Here is a 20,086-nt window from a genome sequence, read left to right as displayed (position 1 = left end):
GGGGCAGTTGGGGAGCACATTGAATGGAGTGCTGGGCCTGGAGTCAGGAGACTCATCTTCCCAAGTTCAAATCAGATACTAGCTATGTGACCCTGAGGAAATCGCTTAACCCTGTTTGCCTCGATTTCCTCATCTGTAAAATGAGCTGGAGAAGGAAATGGCAAACCATTCCAGTATCTTTGCCAAGAAAACCCCAAACGGTCTCATGAAGACTCGGACCCAACTGAAACAACTAAACAACAAACTAAGTCAGATCGCCAGAAGAGTTTCTAAGTTGAGAGGGTAGAAGGGGGCAAACATTAATTTGAGAAATCAAGGAAGGGAATGAAAAGAAGGACGCAGGTCACATGGTCAAAGCAGAGTCGGTATTACAAGTGGACAAAGCAGGTATGTAGCTGCTGATATAGTGAAAGGAACCCTCCCTCAATGCCTTTTCTACAGATTGACTAATACCTGAAATTCCACTCTTAGAATTTCAGTCCTTTGGCTTACAGGCTTTGATCTTTCTTTATAGCTCCCTGGGCATATAGACAACATTTGGAGATTTTCTCAGTCTTTTATTATGTAGCTAATCAAATTCTTTCCAGATAACAGGTTTGGCTGGGGGGGCGGGCAGCGGGGAGGAGGGAGAAAAGGACCTGAAGTACCGACAGCAAGAAAGACATAAAGGGCACCACCAAAGTGAGTAATGGTAGACCAAGTAGGCTAAGGGCATCAAAGATAAATATTGTCTATCTCACTAATTGGCAGCAAACTGGCTCAGTGGGTTTCAGCCATAGTCTATGCAACCAAGAAGTATAAGGTTGAGATATGCTTATTGAATTGGTAACAACCTGGGGCATCCCGAAACACTGTGTAGGAAGCCTTGAATCTAAGCCCCTTGGAAAACTTATCTCAAATCAAACTTGAGTCCTACTGAATATGCTTGGTCTGTGGGGGATTATTTCTTTCTTATTTTTATCATTTAATATTTTAGTTTTCAACATTGATTTCCACAAGATTTTGAGTCACAAATTTTCTCCCTATTTCTACCCTCCCCCCCCCACTCCAAGATGGCATATATTCTGATTGCCCCGTTCCCTAGTCAGCCCTCCCTTCTGTCACCCCCCCCACTCCCCACCCCATCCCCTTTCCCCTTATTTTCTTGTAGGGCAGGATAGATTTCTATGTGTGGGGGATTATTTCTTAATTCTCAAAGAGTGAAAACAGCATTAAATGTGCAGCTGGAGGACCCAGATTTAAATCCTGCCTCTGCTTCTTACTATCTTGGGCAAATCACTTCTCCCTGGGTCTCAGTTTCCTCCTCCGTTAAATGGTGAGACTGGACAATGTGATCTTCAGAGTTCTGTCCGAGTCTAACAGTCTTAGATCAGACCATGCTCAGTAGTGATGCAGTCTCTGCCCATTTGGTTCAAGGGGCCTTTCTGCAAAGCCCTAGAGTCTGATTGTCTTTTCTTTTTTGCTTCTAGGTCTGTGCTTGTCAGGTTCGGGCTACAGGGAAAATGTACGCCTGCAAGCGGCTGGAGAAGAAGAGGATAAAGAAGAGGAAAGGGGAGTCCATGGCGCTCAATGAGAAGCAGATTTTAGAAAAAGTCAACAGTCAGTTTGTTGTGAGTATTGAATACAATCCAGACTGGGCAGAGATGACTGAATGTAGTAGAAGGTCATGCCCCGTCTCTACTCATAGAACTTATTCTCTCTCCCAGACTTATTCTCCCTCCCTAGAATCATGTCATGATTCCAGAAGGGACCCTCCATATCAACAAATACAAACCCACTATTTTATAGGTGAGGAAATGGCAGCCCACACAGGGCAAATCACCTGTCCAAGGTCACAGAGCTAGCAAATGGCAGGTTTGGGACTTAGATGGCCAGTCCACTATGCTTCCAGTAAGTTCTGGGAGGACAGGAACAGTATCTTCCCTTTCCTTTCAATCAGACAATGAGTCGGGCAATTAACAAGTATTCATTAAGCAGCCACTATGTGCCAAGCACCACATACAATGAATGAAACAATTCCACTTCCCAAGGAGGAGCTTTGAAACCGTTAGTCCAGTGCCCTTTGCATGTCAGACTCGTGCTAAATATTCTTGATTGAAGTATCTCAACGTTTGCCTAACAAGCAAACTCTCGTCCTCATTCCCCAGGACTTTATTGAAATATCACTTTCTGTAGAGCCTAACTTGGCAGGTTAAATTTTCTCTTAGGACCTTAGGGTGAAAAGACACTTTTCTCATTGCTGCTAAAAATTAGTTGTCTTTACTGTATATTTAAAGTATTGTCTTGTTATGAATATAAATAGTAAGGAGACTTCCTTACGGATATGTCCAGAGAGGATAGGATAATTTGGCTTAGAGTCTTCCTGGGTGGAGATTATCACCTGAAGATGTAAAAAATGGACACTTGCTATATGCCAGCCCAGACAATGAGGAGAGAACCCAAAACTTCTCTAAGTGCTTAGGGACAGTCCAATGGTGCTAGAAAGCCCTGTGCCTCTACTCCCAGTCCCTTGGGAGGACAAGAATAGAAGGGGCAGGGCACATAAAAACAAGGCCTTCTCATAACTCTGTGTGTGTGTGTGTGTGTGTGTGTGTGTGTGTGAGTGTGAGATGTTTCTCTCTCTCCCCAAAAGAGTGTAAACTTTTTGAGGGCAGGCAATGTTTCTGTTTGCCTTTGTATTCTCAGAACTTAGTAGAGTGCCCTGCAGATAACAGGAACTTAATAGATGCTTTCTGATTGATTGCTACAAGTTGGTGACCAGCAAGGGAACTGGAATCTGTTAGAGTCATAAACTTTTCCCCTGTTCTGTTAAAGAGATGGGAAAACCTCCAAAGGGGTGAATGAGGGTCTGACTATAAAGGCTATTCCATTTGTTTCTGGGCTATTTCCTGACCTCATCCAAGCTGGTTGGTTATTAAAGTCTCCCAGAGACCTCATTTTAAGGTGTCCCATGACAAGGACCTAGGAACCAGCATTCTGATCAGGTTCCACTCCAGAGTCAGAGAGTAGGACTTCATCATTTATTGTTTCTGCCACTGTTCTCTGAAGAAGGAGTTCACGTTGTGAATTAGACTTGAAGAGGAGATAGCTTTAAACCCAGTAAATATGGTATTTGTGAAAAGACAGCATAGAAATCAGGGCTCTTGAGATGTCATTCAACAAGCATTTCATTCAGTAGCACTTATTGGACACCCACTGCATGCCAGGCACTGTGTTTGGTGTTGGAGATGCAAAGACAAAAGTAAAAATGTCTTTGCCCTCAAGGAAATTCCATTCTATGAGATGGAGGGGATGTTGATAACAGGTACATCAATAAATCAAAGCAAAATATATACAAAGTACGGTGTAATTTTAAAGGAGGTCTGGAAAGGCATCGTGTAGAAGGTGATACTTGAGCTGAACCTTGAAGGCAGTCAGGAATTCTGCAGAGATCAGGAGAGACTGCATTTCAGGCATGGAGGACATTGGGAGCCAAGCCACTGAGGCATGGCGAACGTTAAGGAGGCCTGTTTGGCCAGAATGGTCCCACAGGAACAATTCAGATGATGCCAACAAGGTGTTTGGCCCCACAGGCTCTTTCCCAGTGAATAAAATCTCCCTTTGAAAGATAAACTCTCACCATTGGTTGTGATGCCTATCACAGTGCTATCTTTCCTAGGCACCTTGCCTTCATGGGGTGGGGCTTTATTCTGAATGCCCTATTGGGGAAGTGAAGAGAGGGGTTTATGTTAGGCAGAAACATGCTTGTTTCAGAGAGGTTCATGGCCAAGAGCTTTTAATAGCTCATTCATCTCCTTCCAGTGTTGCTGACATAAAGTTACACCAGAATCCCAACTAGAGGGATGGAAATCAGGCCATTCACTGTAGTTTATGGGGCATCTCTTTTTTGGAGGTAGGAGAGGACGCCCATATGAGAAGAGGGAGCTGCTAAAATACACCTAGCATCAGCACGTAGAACTCCAGTCCCTCGACCTTCTCACTTCCCTTTAGTGATACATACCTTTTTCTCCCAGGCTTCAGCTGTGTGCTATTCCCGATGTTTATGTTCTAACATAACATCTTGTGATCAAGGCTTGCTTTGATATTCATTGTAACCAGGTTTCACTGGTGTCAGAATGTTTGGAGGAGAGGAAAGGGTAGGGGAAAGGAAGGATCCCACATGGTGTGACCTGCCCTCAGGCCCTAAGCCCCGCTCCAGATGGCCCTGATGACGAAGAAATGGCCATCCATTAAATAGCCAGACACATTGCTGGCATCCACCCCAAATAAATTAGATAGAGGCTGTCCCTCTCTGGCCAGCACACCTAGCATTTATGCTGACCAAAATGTCCAGACTCAGCCTGAATCGATCAGTCCTGAACTGCTTATTTAGAGCAGTGGTTCTCAAATGTTTCTAGTCTATAGACTGCCTGAGAGGCTCCTGAAGACCCCACCCCACCTACTGGCACTTACTAGACCAAAAATAAGTGAAAATCCTCACCAAAAGGGAAGGCACAGAAAGAAGCCTGGCACAGCTTTTGAGGAGATGCCAGGGAAACAGTGCCTGGTTTTGATTAACTCTCTTGGGCAAAGGCTTCCTTCAGGCCAGAAACAAAAGCATAGATATAGTCTTGTTGTAAGTGCAAATGTGCCAAGGGCCCAGCCTGGAGATCCCCTGGAGTACCCTTGTGGTTTGCACTTGCAGATCTGCTGAATGAGAGGAAGTTAGTCCAGGAATTCTACTTCACTTCCACCTTTTGGAGACTTAGAATTTGACAGCAGCCACTGAGCAATATGGCAGGGGTCACTGGCAGGTCAGCTGGTTTCTAGGGAATATAATTTAGCCGTTGCCACTGCTTCCCCTTTCCCCCTCAACTTCAAGGTTTTTCCAAAGAGAAGAGGAAACAGGACTGTCTGTCTTTCTTATGCCACAATGGTGTTACCGATGTATTCCCAGGTCAACTTAGCCTATGCCTACGAAACAAAGGATGCATTGTGCTTAGTTCTGACCATCATGAATGGAGGTGACCTGAAGTTCCACATCTACAACATGGGAAATCCGGGCTTCGAGGAGGAGAGAGCCTTGTTTTATGCAGCAGAGATCCTTTGTGGCTTGGAAGATCTTCATAGAGAAAATACTGTATACAGGTGAGCAAGGTCATGGGCCACCAGATGCTAGTGGGACTTAGAATGAAATTTAGAGCTGGACAGGCTTTTAGAGGTCTTCCTGTGCAACCCCTTCAGTTTATAGGCAGGGAGACTTGGTAGAGGGTAAATGCCTTAGCCAGGGTCACCTAGAGAATTAGCAATGCTTAGTCTCCAGTGCAGTGACTTTCCACTGCACTGTCTCCCTACTGGTGATCTGTAAGACAACAGAAACTGTAGGATGAAGTGCTATTCTCATCCATTCTCTTCCCCACCCACTTCCAAGGGATGGTGTATTCCTTTCCACCATTTTAACTGGGTGGTCCCATGAACCAAGTTAATCCATGACCTACAGTTAACCCAGAAGTCATTTCTATGTAAGTAGGTAGGTTGGTGAGGCCTGACAACAGTAGATCCTGTGTCTAAGAATCCTTCCAAATTCCTGGAAATTTGCTCAGTAGGTTCACAGAAAGTTTGACCCCAAATATGAGAATAAGTCCCCCCCCCAACTGGTGTGTGCTCTTACTCAATAACGTTTTTTTAATTGTTTGTATAGGGGAGGGAGGGAGAAGAACAAAAGCAAAACTCATGAAACAATATTTTTCCTACTGCCTTCTATGAGGATTGACTGTTACTGGCTATGCCCACTCCCCCAGTGTCCACCCAAGTCTTATTAGTGCTTTCTAGCAATGATAATGACAAGTTACTAAAACCCTATGAGGTGTTTCTGCAGGGGAGAAAGAAACAACCAAAAAGATGTCAAATCAAAATCACTTCTGTGATTTCCTTGGTGTACTCCCTTCCAGACCCTCTCATCCTGCCCCCCAGCAGCCCTCAATCCTGTATACTCTCCTGGGTTTGTTTACCAAGGAGGCCGGGCACAATAGTGTACTCCAGTGGAGTTTATCTTGTGGGGTCAAGAAAGTTTTGAAAATAAGCAGGAATGTTCTCAGAGGCACACACTTTCCACCCCCACACCCTCCCCCCCCCCACCTCCACCACCCCCCCCCCCGCCCCCGCCCCTCAGCGCCATCTCCACTCTTCTGTTTTTGCTTTGTTTTCACTGAGGTGAAAAGAGAACCAGTCAGAAAATTTTCCCTGAGGGTTGAAAGAAGAAACTCTTGCTCACTTACCTATTCCTTTTAAAATAAACATTCCACAAAACCACAGACTGTTGGAGCTGGAAGGGACCTTCATTCCCACCTACAGATCACTCTGGTGAGAAAGAACGATGATACCCACGTCTTCCCTCTGGCAATTGACTGGGGAGATGCTTCTGGCATGTGGATATTCTGACTGGTACCCGCCAGCGATCAGAAAATTAGGAAAATGAACTTGTGTCATTCTAACCTTTAAATAATGGTGGTTGGCCCTGTTAAGGCTCTTAGCCAGCAAGAAGCTATTTTCTTTTTCTTTTTCTTTTTTTTGGAGGGGGTAAGGCAGGGCAATTGGGGTTAAGTGACTTGCCCAAGGTCACACAGCTAGTGAATGTGTCAAGCGTCTGAGGCCAGATCCGAACTCAGGTACCTCTGACTCCAGGGCCGGTGCTCCACTTGCTGCCCCACCTAGCTGCCCTATTTCATTTTTCTTAAAGAAATCACATATCCTTTGAGAACAAACCCTAAACACAGGCACAAAGGGTCACTTTGCTGGGCTCCACAAACAATATTTTAATGTGCTAACATTCCACTTTGAGTACAGATGCTTCAGTTAAACAAATAGTCCATTGGGTTAGTTTCAATGCAGATAGAATATTAAGGTTGTTGTAGAATGTTAACAGGTTCCCGAACTCGTCTGCGAAATGATATCAAAATCGTTTACTTTTAAAATAAGTGGTATTTGTCCTCTGTCATAGGTGAGTACTTAGGAAATCAGAGAAGACAATATGGCGGAGGGCCCACAGTTAAGTGGCAGAGCTGAGACTGCTAGAACCAAAGCCTCTTGAGCCAAGTTCTGCGCATTCACTACCACCTCACAGTATCTCCCAAATATACATTTACCAGCAGATAAAAAACCTTTTTATTAGAAACCATCTATTTCCCTTCCCCTAATCCTATTCCACTAACCGGTGAAGTTGCTTTCAATGATTAAGGAAAGATGAGCTTAAAGGTCAAGACAGGAAAGGTTGTGCTATATGCATTATCTATCCCCTTTGTGGCTTTCCTTTCTTTCAGACTAAACTTGGAACTCTCTACCCCTCTATTTATCTAGGTCCCTGCTTTTCAAAAAATTGTGTTGTTTTCTTTTCTTGGTGTTATTCGTTCTTTCCCTACCCAACCTAACTTTCATTTCCCCCACAATTCAGAGTTGATGCTTTATCCCTCTATTAATTTTCCTTGTCCTGATCTCAGACTGTTTTGAAAGCAGGAGTCTTTATCAACCCCAGTAGACTCTGTTCCATCTCTATCAATGTAGACCTGATGCTGAGGTCTCCTCATCATCTGAAGTACCCAGCGTCTTGGACTAGAGCCAGAGACTGGTCCTCAACCAGCCTCCTTCCCTCCCTGTGTCACTAGACTGAGGACAGGAAGACGCCTTTGGCAAAGGGGAATGTTTGTTCACTGAATTAATAAAAAAAACCAAGACAAACCTGGGGTGTGGTAGCTGCATAGAGAGACCAGTAGGCCAGAGCCAAGGGAGCAGGAAAGAAAGTGCTTTTGTCTCCACCAAGTCCTGGTTGATCCAAATAGGGTCCAGCTGGGTGATCATACCTGCATAGCCAGTCTGGCCTGGGACTATGACGTGCTTCTGCCCTCCAAAATGCCCTCCCTCAAATGCCTCTTATCTTTCCCTTTCAGGGATCTGAAACCAGAAAATATCCTGTTAGACGATTACGGTAAGTCAGGGAGTAGCTCTGGGAGATTCTTTTCCTCTCTGGTAGTTTTGTGGCCCGAAGAGCCTTAGAGAGATGGAACTTTCACAGGTTTGACTTACACTGAATGGGAGGCTTTGGTGACCCGTCATCCTAGAATTCTGCCTTGTACTAGATGAACTACTAGCACTGGAAAAAGACCCCATCCCCCATTCTCCCCTCTGCACACGTACACACTGATTCTTATTTGCATATAAAAGCTCTAGTCTTATTTCACCATTACTGTTGTCCCTTGCTATCACCTCAATAAATCAAGGACCTATGATGTTATCATATGGGCACTTCTGCTGCCTTTGAGATCACAACTAGTCTATGACTTAGAGGCTCAGAGAGGTTGACTTGTCCACAGTCATGTAGCCTGTGAGTATCAGAGGAAGACTAGAATTCTCATCTTCCTGACCCCAGCTCTATCCACTGTACCATAATGCTCCTTGATATTAATGATGATACTTGGCAATTTAAACGTTTTATCCCCGAGGGTCAAATAATGCCTTTTATCTGTATCTATGTTGAGCTTTTAAAAAATTAATTTAAGAAAAAATTAACAAGCATTTATTTTCTTGTCTTACGACCTCCCAGCCTCACTCATTCAGAAAGGGGTGAGGGGAGGGGGCAAAACCGTTGTAACATATTTATAGTCAAGCAAAACAAATTCTGACATTGGCCATGACCAATAATCTGTTTCATTCTGCAAATTGAGTCCATCTCCTTCCTGTCATGGGGTGGGCACCATGTGTCTTCATTGTTCCTCTGGAGTCATGGTCGATAATTTTGCTTCGTAATTTTCAAAACTCTTTTAGGCATATTACCTCATTAGATCCTAACAATATCCCTCTTTGGTGAGTAGGGAGTAAGTTAGTTATTAGTCTCCCCATTTGGCAGATAAAGAAACTGAGGGTCAGAGAGACCTCCGTGAGGTCACCCAGTGAATCTGATTGAAGATAGCCCTAGAACCCATCTCTACTGACCATCAGCAGGGATAAGCCAAGTTCATCTGTGCCAGCATCGGATAGGACGTAAGTGGGGAAAAAGGAGCAAAGTAATTGAAAGATCAGCAGCAAACACTAAGATTTCAGCATCGGCAGTAGGAAGAGGAAGGACTTTTCCCAACCTTAGTCAGTGCTTCTTCATTGAGGATCATCCCCATGCCTCTGTTATCTCATCCCCTAGTGGTCATTTGGTCTATCACCCTCATTTTAAAGGTGGAGAAACTGAGGCTCTAAATGAGTTATGTAAATTTTTTGAGACTATTTAGATAGTAAATGGTAGAGCCAAGACTTAAACCCAGGTCCTCTGTTCCCAAATCCAGGGTTCTTTCTACTATACCATGTTATTTTTTTATCATTTGCCAGGGTCCCAGTGAACTCATCTGTTGGAAGAAGTCTTAGGTCACATGGGCTCCTCTTGCCGGTAACACCCATGGGGCATTCTGTTCTTGGCCCCCATTAATCCAGATATGCCCTGCCTATCTCTAGCCTGCAAGTATATTCCCAGGCCTGTTAATCCAGCTTTCCAGCCTTTATGAGGAAGCCTGAGAGGAGGGCTAAGCATTTTTCTGAAAATTCAGGAAGCTCTTTTCAAGAGAGACTAATCTGGGTTAAACATCACCTTGGTTGGAATTCTCAGAATCAAGCCATGACGGTGACCCAGTGCTATGAAGCGGAAACCTGTGTGATGTGGGAAACTCACCCTGACCATAGTGGTGTCCGTGTCTGTGGGATGAAATTGTTGCCAGGACACAGGCTGGGCCCCAGTGGGTTGTAAGAGAACTAGAGAGAGAGCTTTCTCAGGAGCAAGGTCTTGTCCATATTTTTGGTCATTCCTGGGTTATGAGGTCTTCTAATTGGATCTCCCAGACTTTTCCAGTCCAGATGCAAATTTTCCTTTCTTCTTCCTTGAAGAGAAAAAAATAAACAGCCACTCCAAAAAGGGCAGGGGTGGTGGTGGTTACTGAGATCAGTTTATAATTTTTCCCCTTAAGCAAATTGTTATAAAATGTCAGGAAAATTTCACATGTTTCCCATGAAGGAATCTGCCAAACCAAAAATCAGTTCAGTACTTCCTCAAATCATTAGAATGTTAGGAGGGTCATGCCCCCTGCCCTGGCTTCATATGTTTGAGGACTGGTCATGCAGAAGAGGATACAACTTGTTTTGCTTTGACCCAGAGGGTGGACAACTGTGGGCCAGTGGATAGACGTTACAGAGAGACAGATTTTTGTCTAGGTCCAAAAAAATTCAAGAGACATTTGTTAGATGCATATTATGTCCAAGGTCTGTATGAGGTACCTGTTCTAAAGAAAAATGATCAGAACTATCCCAGGGTGGAGTGGCCTGCTTCGGGCAAAGTCATGACACTGGAAGTCTTCAGGTGTAGGCTAGGTAAGCAGTTTTGCGGGAGGATGTAGGAAAGGGTCCTTTTCAACTATAAATTGACCTGGAATCATAGAGATGGAAGGGGCCCTAGAGATCATGCAGTCCAGCCCCCTCCTTTGACAGATGAGGAAACTGGAGGCCAAAGAGATTATCTTTGAGATGCCATAATTTTTGTGAGAGCTAGAAATTGATCTTTGACATCATCCGTTTCTACCCCCTTCTTTTTCAAATAAAGAAACTGAGACCCCTAGAGGGGCTGGGACCTGCCCAAGGTCACACAACTACTAAGTGGGGAATGGGGGATGAGAAACCAAGTCTCCCGAATCTGAGTAACTTGTGTTTTCTACCACAACACCACCTCTGTCCCCAAATTAGCTTGCCCGGCTATTTCCTGAGGCAAGGGGCATCATTCAAACTATATACAGGCCTTTTGGTCTTAAAGGCTAATTTTACATTTACATAGTGCTTCAATGTTTCAAAGTACTCACATATTCATTTCCTCATTAAATCTTCACAACCACCATCCTGTGAGGTTGTTAGGACCTTGTGGTCATCCCCATTTTAAAGATAAGAAGACTAAGGCAGAGAGATTTTATGTGACTCACACAAGAACACACAGTCACTTAGGGGGAGAGCAAGGAATAGGGTTTGGTCTCTTTACTTCCAATTTCACAACTTTCCATTAGACTATGCTGCTTTAAAGGTACCCCTGACCACCTCTTCCCTTTAATTATCTGTATCAAATAAAGTCTCTCCCATGCTTTTCCTTTTCCTTAGGCCATATCAGAATATCTGATTTGGGTCTAGCTGTGAAGATTCCTGAAGGAGACTTGATCCGGGGCAGGGTAGGAACAGTAGGATATATGGGTAAGTAACCTGATCACCTATTTCTTCTCTTCATGGTTTCTTGGAAAGGCAGTGAGCCCCACCCAGAGCAAGCAGTTGGGTAAGAAGGGAGCATTTGGGGATTTTATATGGTTTGGGGTTAGAGCCAGTCTCCCCCCACCATCCCCTCCCTCTTTACCCTAGCTTCCTCTTCCCTGAAATTGCAGATGAGTCACCCTGGGCCATTAAATCAGGGAAGTTTTCCTGGAAGTGTGTAGTACTGAAAATCGTCTCTTGTTAATGCCTTTAGGAGACGTAGACTTGCCCTATGTGGGCATCCATGCCCGAGCCAGAAGCTCCAAACAAGCCCGCACCTTTGGAGACACAGGCAGAGAACAGCCTCATAAATTCTAAGCCATCTGGGGACTCAGGTGGCAGGCCCCCAAAACCTCACAGGTCTGAAAGCCCTGCTGTCTAAAACAACGACAACACCACTTACCAAGATGTAGGAAACCTTGGCACTCTTATGGGTGTGCTAGCAGAAGGTGTTGGTTTGTTGTCATTTTTAATTTAATACCTAAAATCAATTATTAATTGGCTTTAGAGACAAAATCACTAACTCAGCCACATTGTACCTTAATAATGCAAAAGGCCACCCTACAGATACTCAGCAATACCCCCTGTTGACCACACTCCACAAACCACTGCCACAGATAGTCATGAGGAAGAGACTGGGCAGGAGTATAAGGAGGAGGTGGGGGCTCTATGTGCTCACTCTGTCGCCCAGAGAGTGATAACACCATTACAGGAAAGGTACTTAGCATTCCTCCCAACCCATTGGGTGGTAGAAAGGAAGTATTCTTCCCATTGGACCCCAGAGAGCTTTCATGGCCCCAGCATCTCTATTAGGACTCACAGAATTTAATGCTGGGGCCAGAAAATCCATATGCTAAGGTTGGTGATAGACTTAGGAAACTTTCTTGTGTGTCTACATTTTTCCGTCTGCACGTTGGAGGATGTTATATGTATATATTTTATATATATATACGTATATATGCATATGCCATGCATGTTCTATGTTTGTCTATGCACATATGCAGGGGGTTTCTGGAGCCAGCACAAACTGGCTCAAGAGAGCCGGTTGTTAAATTTTCAAAGTTGTGAGCATTTATTCACTGAAGGCTAGCAAATGCTGCAAATCAGGGCTTGATTTATTGTTTTGTTGATTGTATGGACCTGAGAAAGTGTTGGAGAAAATGTTAATAATGCAGATCATAAAGTGTCTTCTGCATTTTTTTTTTCTGAAAAGCTGGTGATTAAACATTTACCAATACACCCCTATATATGTACGTGTATGTATCTGTGTTTGTACACCCTTATGCTTGGATTCACATGAATATCTGCATTCATATGTCAGCATGCCTGTGCTCACATGTATTCAAACATGTGTCTGTATGGCCATATATCTTTGGTCATTCATATGTGTGCCTGTGTTATTTTTGTATGCCTAAGTATACACATATGTGGTATGGTGTTGATATTGACATTTTAATTTACATGCATGCACATAACATGTCTGTGCATTTCTTGTGTGAACACACATGCATGTAGTGGTGGCGATTGCATTTAACTTACATGTAAACCTGTAACGCACCTATGCCTTGCCTATATGTACACACATGTGAGTATAGTGTCAATGTCTGCATTTATTTGAACAGGTGTGTTTGTGCACCTGTGTCTTTCTGCATACCTGTGACTCTGCATAAGTATGTACATGTTTTTGTTCCCTTGCGGGTTTGCATATACATACATGTTGCACCTTTGAACATATGCATGTTTGTGAACACAAACATGTGTCTACTGGTGCATGTACTTGCACTTGTGCACCCGTGATCATGTCTGGACATCTGTACTCCCATGAAAGCGCAGCATGTACCAGTTTGTGTTCTTGTATGTTTATACATCTGTGAGTCTCTGTTTGCCTTTATATGCATACAAACACAGCATGACATGCTAGATTTGTATTTTTGGCACCTCTCTGATGAATCTATGAGATGCTCTTTATAGGAAAAAAAAACAAACAAAGCTAACTTGAGGGACCAAGCTAAGATTAGGAAAAGGGGCAAGGTTGTATGCTCTTCTGAAAAGAGGCCCACCTTTTATCTTAGGCATGGACTGCTCAGGCTTGGATGCACTTGTTTGGAAATAGTGCTATCCTCCATCCAGGGCCTCTGATCAGTGGATACGAGAAAGGGTTCTGGCCTCACTTTGGCAAACACACGCTCTTATTCTTGTGGTCATCAAGTGGTCCTTTCCAATCCTCTCTCCCACTTCCTCTTCTTTCAGCTCCAGAGGTCTTGAACAACCAGAGGTATGGTCTGAGTCCAGACTACTGGGGCCTGGGCTGCCTCATCTTTGAGATGATTGCTGGACAGTCGCCCTTTCGAGGGAGGAAAGAGAAAGTGAAGCGTGAAGAGGTGGACAGGAGAGTCCTAGAGACTGAAGAGGTGTACTCTCACAAATTTTCTGATGAAGCTAAGTCAATCTGTAAAATGGTAAGGGTCAAAGCCTTCATTCCTCAAATTCTCCCTGCCAGGTATGCTGGAATATAGGGTAAGGCAGAGAAGATCCAGACTGGGTCCAGTCCCATGATCACTTGAACAAGAACAAATGCTGAAAACCTAAGCTATATAGGGCACTGTTGGAGACATACAGAAAAGTAAAAGATATATCTATATCTATATATCTATATCTATGTCTATATCTATCTATCTATATCTATCTATCTATCTATATATATATATACTCCCTTACACTGGATTAGTGGATAAAATGCTGGGCTTGGAGTCAGGAAAACCTGGCTTCCAATCTTGCCTCTGGCCTGGGCAACTCCATTGTGTTCCTCAACAAAGTCAGATGGTCTGTGAGCTATGGTTTGGCAGAGGGAGTTCCCAAGCTTAAAAAAATAAAAAATTAAGGGGGCAGCTAGGTAGCACAGTGAGTAGAGCACTGGCGCTGGAGTCAGGAGGACCTGAGTTCAAATGTGGCTGCAGACACTTGACATACTTACTAGCTGTGTGACCTTGGGCAAGTCACAACCCCAGTTGCCCTGCCTTCCTCCCTCAAAAAAAAAAATTAAAAAAAAACATTTAGCACAAAGCATGGGCAATCTGGGATGATTGATAATTGTTGTATCGTGCTGTCATTTGTTCATGTAAGAAGACAGGTTTTGTCAAAAACCTACTTTTCATGGAATTTTTTTCTATCCAAGTTGCCCCAAAATTAGAATTCACTAAAGGCCGAGGAGAGCTCTCTTGGGGTCTTCTTCTCTCCCATCTCATTTTTCCCCCTTCCATCTCTTTCTCTATCAGAGTCACAAGTAGGCTGATCTGTAGGTCAGTATCAGACCAGCAACCTTGGGAACGCTGGTAAATGGAGGATATATCTTTTCCTCTTTCTCCTCTTGCTGATTCAATACAAAAAGAGCGTCCCAAGTAGTAATATGAGGATTCATCCTCTAAAAATACCAGAGCAAGAGCAAATACCACAGAATTCTCCATGCCACTTTTAAAGATGGCAGCAGGAGGTGGGAGCTGATAAATTCCCAATTTGGACCTCAGTGTCCCCCAACTGAGCAAAGTGTCCTCAGATGCCCCAGTTTAGTTAAACACCTGGGATAGTGAGGAAATTAGTCTTACCGAGAAGCAAGGTTCATATTAATGAACAGTAAGATAAGGTTGCATCGGGAGGATGGGGTCAGACCCATGATAGGCCTTGAAGGTCAAGCTGAGAAGCTGTGATTTCATGTGAAGGAAGGAGGGAGATACCAAATGTTTTGAAGGTGAGAGCAGTACAACGACAACATGGAAACCTGCTATACAGAAAGAACAGGTTACTTGTTCCGTAGGCCCCTGGGGGGTGATTTCAGACATAGGACCTGCCTTCCTGCCCTGGTCAGTGAGCAGCTTCAGACCGCTTAGCGTTTCCTTCCCACGCCTGGCTCTCTGGCTCCCTGGGATTTTTACGTTGCTGCCTTGCTCTGGGCCTTCCTCTTTCTAGTGACAGGAACAGCTGTGCTGGCAGCTGGCCACAGCAGGCAGCTCCCTAACTCGGGCCACATGGAGGCAGGAAGGGCCAGAGCCCTGAGCCCTGTTTGTGCTGCCTTGGGAGACTTCCTTTCCCTCCAAACTGCCTGCACCTGGAGATGAATGAAGTTTAAAAAGCTGAAATCTTTTGGTGGGGCCCCTTGCATTTTTTTTCATTCTTTTCATTTTAGTTTTCCTAAATTCTGAGAGAACTTAGGAGAATTTCGAACTTTCTTCATCAACTCATAAAATCTCTAAGCTGGGGCAGATACCCTCTCCCCACCTACCCCCTGCCTCATTTTATCAATGAGGACACTGAGTAAGGCCCAGTGAACTGAAGGGACTAGAACAAGGTCCCACTCCTAGGACCCTGGCATCGCTCATTTCATCCAGACTGTGCTAGGGGTTGAAAACCTTATAAAGAAACGACCCATTGGGTTTTTTTAAGTACTAGGCTTCTGTTTCATGGAATTATGTAATCTTGAGATGGAAAAGGACTTCACAGATCATCTCACATAGAAATGCCCTTGACAGCATCCCCAATAAATGGCCAGCCAGCCTCTGCATCAATATTTTCTCTTACAGGCCTGGGTCATCAAGTCATGGACTATAGGAGGAAATAGCTGAAAACTAGACTTTGGCTGCATTTTATAAACAAAAATTAACTATAGACAGACACATTAGTAAAAATGTATATATATGTTTATAGCTATCATATACACCAGCCATGATGATAATAATAGCTGACATTAAAATGGCAGTTTAAAAAGCACTTTACCTATTTTATCTCATTTTAGACTCACAACAAAACTTTGCTAAGGTATATGGTGTAATTGTTCTTATCCCTTTTTTACAGAAGAGATAACTAAGGCATAGAGAGGTCAAGTGACTTGATCGGGGTCATATAACGGAGCCAGGGTTTGAATCCAAGCCTGACTCCAGATCCATTGTTCCTTCCAGTACACCACCACTCCTGCCATCAATACATGCAGGTTCTGTGTACCCAGAACCTAAGAAACCAGGATAAGGCCTAGCAGATGGTCATGGTGGATGGTACCAATACAACTTAGGCCACTTAGAAGGATATATAATCACAGACCATGAAATGGGAAGGAACTTCAAAGACCATCCGGGCCACCCTGTACCTAAACAACGATCCCCTTTGTAACATCCCCATTGGTGGCATTCAGACTCTACTAGAAAACATTGAGTGAAAGGAAGCCTGCTGAAGTGGTTAGAGTGTTGCATTTATAGGTAGGCAAATCTAGATTCAAATTCTACCACCAATGCTAGCTATATGTTAATTATATAGTTAATTATACTGGACAGGTTAATTATACCTCTCTGAGCCATACATATCTTTAAATGGAGATAGTGAGATAGCTCGTATTGCATAGGGTTGTTGTGAGGATCATGTACACACACACATATACACCCATACATACATATGTATGTATATATACATATATAAATATATACAAATATGTTGTTGTTCAGCCATTTCCATCATGTCCAACTCTTTCATGACCCCATTTGAAGTTTTCTTGGCAAAGATAATAGAATTGTTTTCCTTTTTCTTCTCTAGCTCATTTTACAGATGAGGAAACTGAGGCAAACAGGATTAAGTGACTTGCCCAGGGTCACACTGCTAGTAGGTGTCTGAGGCCAGATTTGGACTCAGGTCTTCCTGACTCCAGGCCCAGTGCTTTATCCACTGTACCACCTAGCTACAGATAGATAGACAGACAGAAAGATAGATGGTTAGGTAGGTAGGTACGTAGATAGATAAAAAAATACTTTCTCTCCCTCTAGATATAGATATATCTAGAGAGAGCTTTGCAAATTTAAAGTGACTTATATAAGCTGCTGCTGCTTATGATGGTGATGATGATGGTGATGTTGATACAACTGTGGTGTAGTAGAGAAAGAGCTAGCCTCAAAGTCAGGAACACTTGGGTTCAAGCTCTACCTTGGACATGTATTGGTTGTGTGACCCTGGGTAAGTCACCTAACCTCTCAGTGTTCTAGGAGATTTTCAGTTGCAGAGAAATGTTGACCTACACTGGTAGAGAAAGTTTTCTCATCCAGGAATTCTCTATATCGATGAAGTCAGAGGTCCTGTCCTTATCCCTATTATTGTTATTATTATTATATTAATATCACTATCATCTCCTCAGTCAATCTATTCTGCCCCTGGACAACTCTCATTGTGAAGAAGTCTTCCCTTATATTGCCCAGAAATATGCCTTAAGAAGAACTCATTAAGAGACTCTCGGGGTATTTGGTTATCGCCGTATGAAGTCCTAGAAGCAAGGAAGTCAAGTCATGGACTATAGGAAGAAATAGCTGAAAACTAGACTTTGGTTGCATTTTATAAACAAAAATTAACTATAGACAGACACATTATTAAAATGTATATGTATGTTTATAGCTATCATATAAACTAGTGTGTTCGTACTATAATGCATCACAGAAGAGCAGGAGGAAGAGGTATCTATTTCGGAGTTGCTGGACCCCAACCAATCATGAAGTCACTGGCCACACTTAGGAAATCAGGGTTGGGTCAGGCCAAGTGGTTGGGAAGAAGCCAGGCCAATGGAATGGCATACAACTGATGCATATTGGGAAGAGAACATAAGAGCATCACTGTCCCCTCTCCCCACCAATCCAAGTCCCCTAGCCCCACCGTGTGTCCTCTCCTTCCCTGCATCCCTGTCCCATCCAAGAAGTCATTCATGCAGCTTCCACTCTCCAGTAATGCAATCCCTTTTCTCCTCACACCTTCAGCCTCCCACACCCCTACAACACTTCCTTTCCTCAGGTCTTCCTGACTCCAGGCCCTTTCCTGGTGGGATATCTAGGAGGGGGCTCAGAGTTAAGTTCACATTACTGATTGCTGGTATTGCAACTTGACCTACTGAAATTCCCTAGATTTCTTGGCTCCTTTCCTATTTGTGACAGCCTATAACTGGTCCTTGACCATTTGTCTTGACCCCCTGGACTCAAATTCTTTACCTGTTCCTAACCATAGATAACTGTGTATTCCTTGCTCTTTTGCCTAGACTCCATGAAACCTTGAGCTCTTGCCTATTCCTGACCTCCAAGACCCACATCCTCCTAAAACCTTGGCTTGTCTCCGTTACCATCCTAATCAATACCTACGTTGCAGAGTCCTGATCCTTTACATTACCATTCCTACTTTTCTGCATCTTCCCCCCTTTATGTGACAATGTAGCATCCACCAACCATTGCCAGGGAGTGGCAATGGCAGCCATGGCTGAGAAACTTCTAATGGTCCAGTTTTTAAAATTACTTATTGAACTTGTGTATGCCTATGCACTTTGTAGGCTCTCTATAACAGTCTTTTTGTCCCAGTTGAGCCTCGTTCATCCTACTGACCAGCAGGCCTTTGGGCCACCCTCTCTTAGTGTATCTGTTTAATGGAGGCATCTTCAATTTAAAGTTAGACTGAGGGAAACATAATAAGACAAAGCTGATGGATACAGGGAAAGCTGAGAAAGAAATATAATCAAAGCCAGTTTTTAAAACCTTCCTTGCTTGGATTATCCATATCGTTGCTATTCCCCTCCATTCCCATTTTGTAATACCCCTAGCATCTAATACACAAAACAGGCACTAAATAAATATTTATTAAATGGACCAGAGCTGACCTATTGGAGGTATGTGTTGCTATAAAGATGCCAGCATCCTCAGAAGCAGCAAACAGGTAAACAGATTTAAGGAAGAAAGAGTCCTGTTGACTGTCCTACTTTCCCGCATACTCTTCATTCACATCCTTGAAGCCCGGGCCTTGATCACAAATGTCATCATGAAAGATCTTGACTGTCAAGATCCCTCCCTATATATTCCAGGAATGTAGAATTTGCACATAATTGTGAAATTTAAATACATTTAAATAAATTTAAAGTTTGACTCATTCACAAGCGGTTTAAACAAATTGTTTGAGCTGACAACAGAAATATAAGCCTACTAATGGAGGCTCATTCTCTGAGCCTAGTCAGAACTCCAGAGTGAGACTCCTCTTCCTCCTCAGGACTCTGTGCTATATACCTCAGTTGCTGGATGTCTGGTGTCTGTTCTGACTTTTTGAAGTTCACTAGGTCAAACCTGACCTGTTCCATCTCTGAATCTCATCCACCTCAGATCAGGAAAAAAAATGAGCACAAAGAAAGAGAAGAAACAGAGACGACATCATACATTAATGACTGCATAGGGGTTGGCTGGGGAGAGCTGGCAGCAAGCCACTGTTTCTTTCTGCTTCTTCTGCTACTACTGCCTCTCCTCCCACCTGAAGGCTTATAGTAGTTTTTGCTTCACTCACTACCATGGAAGAAAGCAATACTTTCTCTGATTTTGCCTTTGGTACGCACACCGAGTTCTAGCACAGCAGCTTATTAAAAAGCTTTTTGTTGCCACACAGTCAGCTAATAGGAAACGGGATATCCATGCATGCTCTAAATTGAGGAGGGACTTCTCCTCCATCACAAATTTCAGGAAGGTCCCCAAGCCTCCATATATATTGGCAGCAGATAGTTATTGTGCATGCTTTAGGAACTGAGCCCTCTCAGAAGTAGGTTATATTTCCCTGAAGCAGAAATAATATAAACATATGTGGATACCTACAGTCACACATTCTCAATGAAATGTATTTGCTATCATCCTTAAGGAAATGCATCCCAAGCAGGAAAGGGGGTGGGACTGGTGATAGAAAAGAAGGGAATAAGCATTTATTAAGCACCAACTATGTGCCAGGCACTGTACTAAGTGCTTACAAATAGTCTCTT

At 43.5% G+C, this 20,086-nt stretch overlaps 1 protein-coding gene across 2 annotated transcripts in view; it reads left to right on the top strand.

The window, feature by feature from the left end:
- The window catches only part of GRK5 (G protein-coupled receptor kinase 5), a 309,158-nt gene that overhangs the window by 263,213 nt on the left and 25,859 nt on the right, over positions 1–20,086 (top strand). For both annotated transcript variants that reach the window (XM_036734793.1, XM_036734792.1), the window contains exons 8-12: positions 1,470–1,610; positions 4,937–5,127; positions 7,923–7,960; positions 11,149–11,238; positions 13,543–13,751. In XM_036734793.1, the coding sequence (XP_036590688.1) occupies positions 1,470–1,610; positions 4,937–5,127; positions 7,923–7,960; positions 11,149–11,238; positions 13,543–13,751 (669 nt within the window). The remainder of the gene's footprint in view (positions 1–1,469; positions 1,611–4,936; positions 5,128–7,922; positions 7,961–11,148; positions 11,239–13,542; positions 13,752–20,086) is intronic.

The sequence above is a fragment of the Trichosurus vulpecula genome, chromosome 8 (assembly GCF_011100635.1).
Source record: "Trichosurus vulpecula isolate mTriVul1 chromosome 8, mTriVul1.pri, whole genome shotgun sequence".
NCBI lineage: Eukaryota > Metazoa > Chordata > Mammalia > Diprotodontia > Phalangeridae > Trichosurus > Trichosurus vulpecula.
This window is presented reverse-complemented; position numbering and strand designations above follow the sequence as displayed.